The sequence below is a fragment of the Typopeltis vanoorti genome, chromosome 16 (genome assembly GCF_054136105.1).
Source record: "Typopeltis vanoorti isolate ZY-2024b chromosome 16, IOZ_Tvanoo_1.0, whole genome shotgun sequence".
In the NCBI taxonomy this organism is placed as follows: domain Eukaryota; kingdom Metazoa; phylum Arthropoda; class Arachnida; order Uropygi; family Thelyphonidae; genus Typopeltis; species Typopeltis vanoorti.
Window position 1 is genome coordinate 58,299,009 of NC_143564.1, and position 13,180 is coordinate 58,312,188.

The following is a 13,180-nucleotide window of genomic DNA, read 5'->3' on the forward strand; positions in this document are numbered from 1 at the left end:
TCTTTATGGCTTCACTGTTCAGTCATCTCTTAATAATTTCATTAGGAAGGTCGTAAACCAAAATAAACTTTTTTTTCTATTATCTCATTTTATTATATTATTTTGCATTAATAATTTATATATTTAAATCTAATTTGTGTGCACATCCTGTGAATAAAATTGAAACTAACAGCAAATAAACTTAAAAACATACTATTATACTACTTCATATACATACTGTAAGCATGTAAACATTAAAAGTTTTTTTTTTTTTTTTGAGCAAACTTTGTTTGCTCACACTTGGATAAAGGATTAAACTAATTTTATTATAAACATTAAAAGGTGTGATTAACAGGGGGAAATAGCTTAAATCTGACAAACAGAAAATTCATGTTAGTAAAGTTTGCAGAACATAACTCAAAATCAGGGTCTGCTTGCGTTGTATTTTAGAGTGCCTGTCAAATGGTTACTGAACAATAAAAGATATGATCACCAAAGTTGATATGGAGTTTCCTCCTAATTTAAAGTAACATAATAGCTTAACTTCTCTTAAATAAAAGCAATGTATAAATATTTAGTTGAGTTCATATTGTTCAAGTAAAAGTTACAGAAACCTGGTTGGAGTTTCCAGATATTTGGTATACAGTAGTTTCCTCTTATCACAAATTGTGCATAGGTAGATTTTCATAAATATGATTTGTTCTTCCTCCTCCTGTTTTATACTTTTATTATTGTGTTTGTCAGCAATATAATTCTTTATAGCTGCTGAGTAAATTAAGTTAAAATAATAGTGTCTGTATTTGGTGAGCACAGAATTTCAAGACACTGATTTTGATATCATACTAGTAAACAGTTCATTATACTGATTTTTTTTAATTGTCTGGAACAGTGAGAATAAAATTCATTGTCAGTGCTATGGGATGTTCCAACAGTTCCTAAGGCATATTTGGGTATAAGTCAGCATCTAATGTATATATGCTGCATATAATATGATTCACTTACCTGACAGTATCTTTAAATGGCAATTTAATTGTCTCATAACTGGAATCAAATAAAACTTTTACTTCGGAGTCCCAGTAACTGCCTAAATCTTCATTATATAACTAGAAACAAAACATAAGTTTTAAGAACATTGCAGTATATTCAGTGAATAATATATATAGCACTTTAATAATGATCTTTTTTTTTTAATCATTAAGAATATCATTTAAATTTTCTTTTGATAGCCTGCATATCATATTAAATTTAAAAAAAAAATACTTTGTTTGAAGATCGAGTATTGGTCAGATTGTATTCCCGTGATTTGGTATTGAGATTATTAAGAAATCTCGACTCACTGATGAGCAGGGATAAAGAAGTTCCCTTTCTGTAGGGCCTTGATGGATGACATCTCAACTACTGTGCTCAGTTGGTTGCCTGGTTTCAGTGAGAAGAAATTGGTGAAAGGAATCAAGAGGTAAGTGGTCAAAATGGTGACAGGTCTAGAGTACTGTCTATGAGGAGAGACTAAATATTTGTGCATTGCATAGTCATTTGACAGGCAGAAAAAAAAAGGGGGAATATGATAAAAATGCAAGTTACTTAAAGATCTTTTGTAGAATAAAAGCAGAAGAAATTTAACAAGAAGAGAGAACAAGGGATTAGTTAATAAAAATGCAAAGAGACTAGATTTTTTTTGCTTGGAGAGTGGTTAAAGAGTGAAATGGACTGCCAGAAGCACTTGTGAATGAATTTAATAAGTATGATAACATTAAGAACACTTCATGCAGAATAAATAACTCAGTCACTAATTACAAGCTGATGTAGCATCACTGTTCTTAATGATTACACTATGTGAGTATTGCAACCTCTTACCAATAAGATGTTGTGTTAACATTATTATAAGTTATATCTTTCAACTTCCTGGAGCAGCCTTCGTAACAAGGAATATACAGAAGTAGAAGTGCTGTAGGTTGAAAAACTCATATATGTTGAAGGAATTAAAAATCTGGTTCCTTTAGATAGATATTTAATGCTGATTAACAACTGAGAATGAAATGCAAATAAAGAAACAATAATGCTCATTTTAGGAGAAAATCTGAACATGAGGAAAATTTATTTTGGAAGTTTATTTTGCACTTGGTTAGACTATAATAAATTTAGTTTAATCCTTTATCCAAGTGTAAGCAAACAAAGTTTGCACCTGAAAATATCTTCAGGACTGAGGTAAGGTGGTACATTCCTTGGCAACTTGCAGCAAAGGTGGATCAAGCTCTCATCACTCCTTGTCTCAGTATCTCCCATAATGCAAAGCACATCTCCTTGCGGACATGTATACTGCTATGCATTAAGGGAAAGGGCCACTACCCAGACCGGTTTCGACTTTTATTGAGGTCTCATCAGTGGGAGGCAGACCCAAAGTGGTGATACTAAGACAGAAGCAATAGGGAGGTCATATTTACCTATAGCCAAGGGATGTATTACCTTACCTCAGTACTGAAGATATTTTCAGGCAGAAACTTGGTTTGCTTACATTTGGATAAAGGATTAAACTAAATTTATTATAGGAAAATTTATGTTAAGATTTAGTACTAGAAATTTTACGTAATGATGTTTATTTCAAACTTTCCACATGCCCAAAATAACAATTTTGATGATAATGTGTCATCAGAAGATATTTAGGAGAATTTCACTAGATCAAAGCTTTTGTAGAGTATAAGTAAACTTTGGGACTGTGAGGTCCTGCTGAAGTATAAGCTTTCAATTAACAGACATTATTTTTTGCCCATTTTGCTTTATGAAACAGAGACATGGAGATTAAAAAAAAAAAAAGAAAGAAGTAGAATACAAGGTAGAAATGAAAGTTTTGAGTACAATGTCAGTAAAAAAATAAATAAATAAAAGAATAGAGTAAAACATTAGAAATGTTTAGGGACTAGAAAGTTTCAAGAAATACTTGAGAACTCTGTGGTTTGAGCATATAATGAGAATGAATTTAGAAAGAACATCAAAAATGCATGAAATGAAAATTGAGGAGAAAAGATCAGAGAAAGACCGTGGAAAAGGTGGGTGGGAGAACTAGAAAAGAAGATTTGGAGGGAAAAAAAACTTCATTTGGAACAATGCTCTTGGAGAAAAAATATGGGACGAATAGAAAGTAAGAAATGAAGAGCTTTGATCCATCTAACCTGACAGTATCTCTAGTAGCAGTTTCTGATGATGATATCTCATCAGCACCAAAGTCATCACTGTAGAACTGCATAATTGTAACCCCCCCCCCTCCAAAAAAAAAAGTATATATATATATAAAATAAAAGTACAAAAATGGAAAGAAATCTGGCTCAATAATCGAATTCTTTACCAAGACAACACACGTCTGCTCACTGAAATACACTGTCAGTGAGAGAATATTGATACACTACTACTACTAATCATATGATGATACACAGCAATGAGTCCCCTTTTACGGGGAGGTACGGCACCATCTTAATACCCCCCAAATTTTATCTGGGCTCCGGAACTGGCATAGCTGATGAATCAGACCTATGGCTGGGTCAGTATTCCTGACTGTAATCTGTGTGTGTTCACTGGACCGGTTTGCCCTGCTTGCAGGATGAAAAACCCCAGATAAACTGGGGAAAAAACCCTGCTGTCCACGCCCAAGACCAGCTAACTTGGCTATGGCTGAGAAAGATCCTTAAGCTCCTCTCGTCGTCGACGGGAATCGAACCTAGGACACTTCTTCCCCAGGCATATGGTTGTGAAGTGCATAGCCACTAGGCTAACCATGTGGACAATATTGGTACAAAAACAATCTCTCACTGATTGGGTAGCAGAAAAAAAAAACTCATGATAAGAATGAATGAGAATTTATTGAGCTGTTGAAAGACAACTTTCTCAAGCAGTAAAAGCAGCAACCCAAAGTAAAAGAGTTAGATTTCATCATAAAATCAGAAGAGGTCTCAGTAAAGGATGTAACTGTTCTGTTACCTGTTGGTAACAGTCATCATGATGCAAGGACCAAGGTAGTACCTAAATATATAGATATTCCAATTATGAGATGTTACAAGCTGAATTACAAAGCTGGAAATTATGACAAACTCAGAGGAATACTATCTTTGGTCTCATGGTATCAGCGGAACAGTTCACCTGTTGAAGTTTCAAGTTCCTATAATATAAATGAATTTAAGAGAATGTTTAATGGCTGGTGTAAGAAATGTATGGCCTTGATGAGTTTCTTAACTCTCTGGATGATCAAGCTGAATAATAAAGCATTATCCAGCTTGATCATCCACCATATTCAAAGAGACCTGGATCATAAATGACCTATACTTCCAATACTGAAATGTGAACATAACAATAAAGTTCTGTAGTATGAATTCTCCATGATATTATTTCCGGTATGAACAAGGAGAAAAACATAAAAAAAAATCTATTCAGCCAATTTCATAAGCTCTGTAAGCATACAACATCAGGAAAAAAATGTAAATTTGAAAAATCTGTATTAGCATACTGATTCCTAAAATATAAACTGCCATACACAGAACAGTCATTAAACTGATGGTGAACATGTTGAGATATCAAACACATGACTTATTGTTGAGCTGCACTATGCAATGCTTATCATAACCTAGTTCTCAGCTTTTTAAGTCTATAATGTACGTAGGCTGTTCAATAAGTAATAAGACTATATTTATACAGAAAACAGATTTCCTTTAATCGTCATCATTTACATGGTATTTTTCGAAGTAACTACTGTGAGATGCGATGCATTTATCCCAATGCTGCATCCACTTCTTAAACACACGAGAGTCCATTTTTTGAGAGTTCTTTCAAAACCGCTTCCGCAGCTTTTACACATGCTTTGTTGCTTTCGAAATGGCGGCCTCTTAGTGGTTTCTTGAGCTGAGGAAACAACCAGAAATCGCACGGTGCGAGATCAGGACTGTATGGAGGGTGTGGTAGGATATCTGTGTTGTTCTTCTGCAAAACGTCCACTACACAACCAGCAATATGTAGCCTTGCATTATCGTGGTGCAATAAGAAGCCATTCTTCAGCAATGGACGCTTCCTTTTGAAGTGCTTGATGATAATCGCTGCTGTGTTGATCATTGTCTCTGTGATGGACGTTGAAGGTCTTTCCTTACATTCAAGATCTTCCACATTTTGCCTTCCTTCCTTAAAAGTTTTATGCCAGCAAAAAACACTTGCCCTCGACATTGCTTCATCGTGGAAAGCTTCACGTATCATGTTAAAAGTGTCCGATGCCTATTTTTACAAACGCACACAAAATTTAATCGCATAACAATGTTCCAAGGACGCTTCCATTTCGAAGACTGGTCGCACCTCGTAGGTGCGCCAATGAGCACTCGCGTTTAGTCACGTGACACTCTGGCACATCAGCCCGTATATGCCATCTATCAACCTCTTTTGTTAATACATACAGCAACATTTCTTTATTCCGCAGAAATTAATATTGTGATGAGTGGTTTCGCCACAGTAAAATTAGTCTTATTACTTATTGAACAGCCCACGTATGATGATCAAAATTGCTATATTATTATTATAAACATAGCAATTTATAATAATAATATAGCATCCTCCATGAAGTCAAAAGACTCATCATGGGAGGCACATCTTAAAGTCTTACTTTAAAATAAAACCAGGATTTTTTTTGCACCATGGAGAAACAAAAATCAAGGTGGTGTCTTTGAATTTATATACATAGATAGTGAATTTAATATATGTCATTCTTGTAAGTTACCAAAGTATACCCCCATGTTTTTAATTGATAATGTGACATGCCAGGTAGGATTTATAACCAGACTCTTTTTCCACATCATTAATATGTTCCTTGATATGCATCTCTCTCTTGAGTGTGCTGTCTGTTCAGTGTAACAGATGACATGCACACAAAAAAATTTTATATATACTCCTGATCATGGAAATTGTGTTGTCAAACACAGTGCAATATTAATCAAGATCTTATTTTAAAAATCTGTGAAGAAGGCTATGATAGACATTCCTTGACACAGCTCAACAACTAGCCACATTTTTCATTTCATTTTTCAAACGAGTTTTTTTTTTAAAATTAATATTTTATTCCTGATGATTGTATAGTTAACTGGTTGAATAAACAATTTTTCTTAGTCTTTTCTCTTTCTTCAGAGATAGATGTTGAAAGTTTTTTTCACATAGTTATACTATAAATTAAAACTGCTTAGAAATTACATTCCTGGTTTAATCCTTTATCCAAGCGAAGATACTTCATGCACAAACCTTGTTTGATTACACTTGAATAAAGGATTAAGCCAAGAATATAATTTTTTGGCATCTTTAATTTTTTTTTTTCTCTTTGTTGTTACCAGAAACAATATCATGAAACATGAATGTGTCAATTTTCAGAGAGAAAAACTGTTGTTTCAGTTTACAGAAAATGTTATTAGTCTTGAAAGAACAATGATTTGATATCAGTGGGATATTCAAAAGTGTGATGATCTGCAGGTAATTATAAAATAAGAGCAACAAAAAGCACAGCATTGTCAGCTTAGGAGTACACCTCTCTAAGAATTACACTTCAAAGGAAACAAATTCAGTTCAAATTTTATTAATGAGACAACAAACAGTTTGTGAAATTCACTATGCAGGTGATTTTGCCATTCTTGAAATTTTCACAGTAAAAAAAAAAAAAAAAAAAAAATTGCAGTTCTTCTGAATAGTGTCTAAATAGCACTATAATAACATCAGGCATAGATTAAGAAAATATATCAAAAGAGCTATTTTCATAAAAAAATACTGGCTGAATATAAAAATTCTGTTTGCATTTTGTTTATGTTGGACCCATCATCAGAAGTTGATTGATCAACCTATAGCACATTATTACCATGAATGGGTAAAAGATTTGAGAAAGCAGGAACTTGTGCACATTAGATTTGAAGATCTGCATATCATATTCTTTGGGAAATATATAGGAGGAGAGGCTGTTCCAGATGCAGCAGCAGAAGAGATAAAATTAGAGGAAGAAAAACTTGTTCTATGAATTTGGCATTGAAATGTGAAGTAATGTTGAGTGGTAGCTGCACACATTTCAATGAACTTGGTAAATGGGAGGAGGGGATGAATTATTGTGCAAATTCTGATGAGCAATTACCATGGAAATATTTAAAGAAAATGCATGCAGCATAAACTAAATGCCTGTAGGAAAGTGAGTGGAGTGAAATCATAAGAGACAGATCATTAATCAGTCTGACTGCTTCTTCTATACTGAGTCAAGTATTTTAGGGAATTCTTGGGATATCACCATAAATGTGTGAGCAATACTTGATGGTTGGCAAATGTGTGATTTGTACAAGATTAAGAGCTGTTCAGAGGAATTTTTCAAATGTCGTAATGTGTTCATGTCAAGAGAAATCTCATTCTGCCTAGAGTTTTGGGTGTTGCCAAAGGTAGAACATGTTTGTTTTTTTTGGTGGGAAATAAGGCAGATTTGTGTTTTCTGAGCACCGAAACTGACAAGGTCATCCTTCTTGAAGAATGGTTTATAGAGAATTTAGGGTTGCAAAGGTTGGATTGGTGGCCAATTGGAACTTGTCATTCATATATATATATATATATATATACACACACAATTGGTTAGCTTTGCATTAGGGCCCCCTCCATTTACATATTCATGCAATAACGAAGTATCATGTGATATCAACATCATGTGCAGCTACTATAAATGAACACACCTATTCTCTCTCTACACAATCAGTACACATTTGCAAGTAATGGGGAAATGTGACAATGTAAGCCAATTTGACTGCAGGCAGATAGTTGGAAACTGGAGGGGGGGCAGGTGCCTGTATTTTGAAAATAGCTGCACTTGTTAGTTGCTCATGAACTAGTGCACCAAGGGTGTACCAGAACTGGATTAACCATGAACAGATAATGAGTAAAAGGGCTAACATTGGTCCGGCATGCATGGCTGATTCTAGAAGTGAGCATTGGGTGTCATGACTGATATCTCAGCAATGACGTACAAATCATACATCAATATACTCTTGTGCCATGCCTGATTGAAAACCTTGGAAACCCTTCTCCAGTACAACAGTGGGGAAGTTCAACCCATTTCCATGTGCACCGTGTTCCGTACCTTGCTTTTCCTGGGATTCCATAGCCGGCAACCAACAAGGGTACCCACTATGGACGGCCATGCATCGCAAAAGCAACTCGCATGGGGCAAGGAACGTCAGCAATAGACACTCAACAGATTGAAGAAGGTTGTCTGGAGTGATGAGTCCTGTTTCCTACTGCACCATGCTGATGGCCAGTTTCACATTTGATGCATGAAGCCCTATCACCTAGTTCCACAGTTGAGGTTCAACAGGCTGATGAAGGTGGTGGTGTTATGATCTGTTGATCTTTTTCCTGGCACACCTTAGGTCCATTAGTTATCATTCCACAAACACTGAATGGTGAAAGCTACAGGGACCTGTTAGGTGACCGTCTACATCCATATCTCCAGGAGGTCTGTCATCTTTCAATAGGACAACACACACACAGATGCCTATCATAGGGCTCATACAACTACTGAGTGGTTGGAGAAAAAAAGACAATGAATTCGCCACATTGCCTTGGTTCCCAAACTCCCTGACTGTAACCCACTTGAACATTGTGTAGGATATGCTAGAATGGGGTGTGAGAACTGCTGATCCTATTCCATGGAATGAGCATGAACTGATGGAGATTTTGCAGCAGACATGGGTCGAGTTATGCATGGAGGATGTTCAACACCCTGTGGAATCTGTTTTTAGGTGTCTGTGAGTCGTGATTGCACAGAGAGGTGGACCAATGCATTATTAGATGGGTATTCCTAATGCAAAGCTAACTAATGCACACACAAGGAATAGGGTGGTTTTTTGGACTGACCCTTGCAGGACCCCAGCATTACTGGTATAGTTAGAAGATAAGGAACTGTCACCCATCATGTGTGACGTTTGTCCAAAAATGAAAGGCTGTAGAACTCGTGGGGACAGACCATATTGTGGGAGCTTATTTAATATACTCGTGTGCCATACCTGGTTGAAAACCTTGGAAATATCAAGTGATATATGGTTGTTTGAAAGTTTTTCACTTGGTTATATTATAAATTAAAGGTACCAAGAAATTATATACTTGGTTTAATCTATTATCCAAGTGTAAGCAAACAAAGTTTGTGCCTGAAGTATCTTTCAAGACTGCGGCAACTCGTGGCAAAGGTGGTATAAGTTCTCATCACTTGCCTCAGTATCCCAAAATGCAAAGCACATCTCCTTGCAGACATGTATAATACTATGCATTAAGGGAAGGGTCACCTCAGACCGGTTTAGACTTTTATTGAGGTGCTGTTTAAGTAAAGACCTCTCTAAAAATTAGACAGTTCCCCCAGACCACTCCCTACGAGTGACCGAAGGCCTGTCCAACTCAGCACTGGTTCCACTCAGTGGCAGGCTCATCCCACCACCAAGCAGAGCCATAATCTCAGCAGTGGCCCCACTCAGAGACAGGCAAAAACCTATCCCCAAGCAGAGCCTCTCACATCTCAGGGAAAGCAACCACTTGTGCTCAAAAGCACATCAATGGGAGCCAGACCCAGAGGTGGTGATACTGAGGTGGAAGTGATGAAGAAGTCATATTTCCATATACCAGTTGCCAAAATGTGTCACACCTTATTATTAAAAATACTCTGGATTAGAGATAGATAATTGTTGCAAGTTTTTTCACTTGGTTATATGGAAATATGACTTCTCCATCACTTCCACCTCAGTATCACCACTTCTGGGTCTGGCTTCCACTGATTAGACCTCAATAAAGGTCAAAACCAGTCTGGGTAGTGACCCTTCCCTTAATGCATAGCATTATACATGTCTGCAAGGAGATGTGCTTTGCATTATGGGATACTGAGGCAAGTGATGAGAACTCATACCATCTTTGCCCACGAGTTTCCCCAGTCCTAAAAGATACATCAGGTGCAAACTTTGTTTGCTTACACTTGGATAATGGATTAAACCAAGTATATAATTTCTTGGTACCTTTAATTTATAATATAACCAAGTGAAAAACTTTCAACAACTATCTATCTCTAATCCAGAGTATTTTTAATAATAAGGTGTGACACCTTTTGGCAACTAGTATATGGACATATGACTTCTCCATCACTTCCACCTCAGTATCACCACCTCTGGGTCTTGCTCCTACTGATGTGCTTTTATGCAGAAGTGGTTGCTTTCCCTGAGATGTGAGAGACTCTGCTTGGGGGTAGGTTTTTGCCTTTCTCTGAGTGGGACCACCACTGAGATTATGGCTCTGCTCAGGGGTAAGTTTTTGCCTGTCTCTGAGTGGGGCCACTGCTGAGATTATGGCTCTGCTCAGGGGTTTTTGCCTGTCTCTGAGTGGGGCCACTGCTGAGATTATGGCTCTGCTTGGTGGTGGTGGTGGGGTGAGCCTGTCACTGAGTGGAGCCACCGCTGAGTTGGATGGTCCTTCGGTCACTTGTAGGAAGTGGTCTGGAGGATCGCCTAATTTTTAGAGAGGTCTTTATTTAAAAAGCACCTCAATAAAGGTCGAAACCGGTCTGGGTAGTGACTCTTCCCTTAATGCATATTATTATACATGTCTACAAGGAGACATGCAAAGCATGTCTACAAGGAGACATGCTTTGCATTATGGGATACTGAGGCAAGTGATGAGAACTTATACCACCTTTGCCACGAGTTGCCCCAGTCCTGAAAGATACTTCAGGTGCAAACTTTGTTTGCTTACACTTGGATAATGGATTAAACCAAGTATATAATTTCTTGGTACCTTTTAATTTACCAAGTGATATATATCACTTGGGATTTGCAAACTTTTCAATAGTACTTATCCAGAGGTGTGTGTGACATAGGTCCCCATCAATCTGCATTTCCAGAATCCATATTGGCAGTCATTGAGTAAATTCAATATTAGAGCATACTAAAATCTATTTACATTCAATTTGTTTATATTTATCAAGCTCTCTCTTTCAGCATGTAAACCTTATTTTATAACTGCAGTTGAAGACTTACCTCCTGAATTAGGTCATGGACCATTTTTTCTGCTAATTTATCTTTCAAATTAGGAGTAGGAATACAATAACCATATAATGCTATGACACCATCTGGTACTAGCACTCGTTGTGCTTCGTTAAAGAAAATGTCCAGATCAAACCAGTGGACAGCCTGACTTACAGTTATCAACTGTACAGATGAATCAGGTAGTGGAATCAGGTTTGGTTGAGAAACTCTATAATAGTACAGAATAATTATTAACATTAAACATATAAGTATATGTGTAATGTAAAGTAGTATATACTTTACTTATTCTTGATCAATGACTATCTAATGCTGTGCAATTAACATCAAAGAGTAACTAAGAGGGAAAAAAATGGAATAAAGTTTTAAAGTACAAAAGAAAACTTGAAGTAGTGATATGAGTTACATAGGGCTGCATAGAGTTAGGAGTATACTGTACATATCAAATTATTAATTAAACTGCTAATTATTATAATTATTCCTTTTGCACAACCCTACTTTAGCTAACCGATTTAACCTTATCAAAAGAGCTCAGACTTGTCTACAACAATCAGAGTGTAAAAATGTTATTAATGGCTTGACACTGAAGAAAGCACAAAACTATATTTAAAAGATAATACATTTATTTTTTTTATATACATCCCACCCATAAGTCACTTAAACTGCATTAATAATATGTGTGAAGGTTAGATAATCTGGAAAACCTGCTCTAGAGATCAAACATGAATTTTTTCAGGCACACTTCAAACCTTCAATAAGCAAAGTGGTGGACTGTACTGGATGACAAAATTCACTTACTATCTACAAACATTCAAAAATACAAATCCATGACTTATCAGGCAAAGAGTGAAATCACTGTCCACTTGGCCAATTAGGCTGACATTTAGTTGCATGTGTGCACCCACACACACACACACAAAGAATTAAAATTCCTTCAAGATATTCCAAATTAGTAAATCAGACATTCCTATCTGTCAAATTTATTTAGTGCTCTTATCAATCTCTCATTTTTTGTAATTAAATCTATACTAATCAACACTCCAATGCAAACATGAGCCAAGATGAGAAAGAATTGCATTATATATACTTTCAGCTAGCTAATATAATATGTAAATAATATAGTCCTTTTTTATATAATTCTACCATTTATGATATCTATTTACTTCCCTAATTTTTTTCAGGACTCACATATCTGCGGACTCTAATCTTTATTTAACTGTTGTATTTATAACCTAATGTTGTATTTATAACAGTAACCTGTGTATTTATAACCTGCTACCTTGTGGACTACTAATTAGTGTTATGGCTCATTTCTACTTTATTCCGTATAAATTTAATCATCTCACTCCCCATTATATCAAGTCTGTTTATTCTGTTGTCTATTTCCATACTTCATTTACTATTCTTCACGGAATTAGTTTAAATGCTAAATCAGGTAAAGACCTCAATAGGAAAGCAACAGACAAAGAAGAAGAACTGAAATAAATGGGATTGGATAACAGACTAATGAGTTGGATCGGTGACTGGCTGCCAGATAGGTATCAGAAAGTTGTATATGGGAATGCAGTATCCCGAAGGAGGATAACTAGTGGTGTGCTACAGAGGACTGTATTTGGACTGATGTTCAAATTGTATAGTAATGATATTGGGATGGGCCTTAACTGGTTATATGCAGCTCTTTGCAGAAGGATAATGGCAATGATGCGGAGGACCTTTATGTGCAGAAATAAAGAGGTTATGACTCCATTGATCAGGTTTCACATGGATTATGGTGCAGAGATTTGGTCATGGGTTTTCATGGTGACGAGGATATGTTAGGAAGGATCTGGAGAATATTCAATGTGGTGAGTGGTCTTTGGAATGTGAAGTATGAAAACAGATCGAAAGAATGTAAACTGCAAAGCCTCATGAATAGGAGGAGGAGGAAAGGATATGACTGAGACATATAAGTCAATCAGGGAATGTTATCAGATTCATGTGGATGAAATTTTTCATAGAATGGGTGTGGGGAGTAGAACAAGAGGCCATTCCTGAAAACTGCACAAAGAGAGTGTGAACAGAGAAGTGAGGAGCAGGTTCTTTGCATTTAGAGTGATTAGTGAATGGTATTCATTACACGAGTGTGTTGTGAATGGAGATCACATGGAATC

At 36.2% G+C, this 13,180-nt stretch overlaps 1 protein-coding gene across 4 annotated transcripts in view; it reads right to left on the reverse strand.

The window, feature by feature from the left end:
- LOC150098048 (putative methyltransferase DDB_G0268948) overlaps positions 1–13,180 on the reverse strand; it is a 79,284-nt gene that overhangs the window by 18,361 nt on the left and 47,743 nt on the right. For all 4 annotated transcript variants that reach the window (XM_090406174.1, XM_090406175.1, XM_090406177.1 and 1 more), the window contains exons 4-5: positions 11,025–11,241; positions 982–1,082 (exon numbers count right to left, since the gene is read on the reverse strand). In XM_090406174.1, coding sequence (XP_090262300.1) covers positions 982–1,082; positions 11,025–11,241 — 318 coding nt within the window. The remainder of the gene's footprint in view (positions 1–981; positions 1,083–11,024; positions 11,242–13,180) is intronic.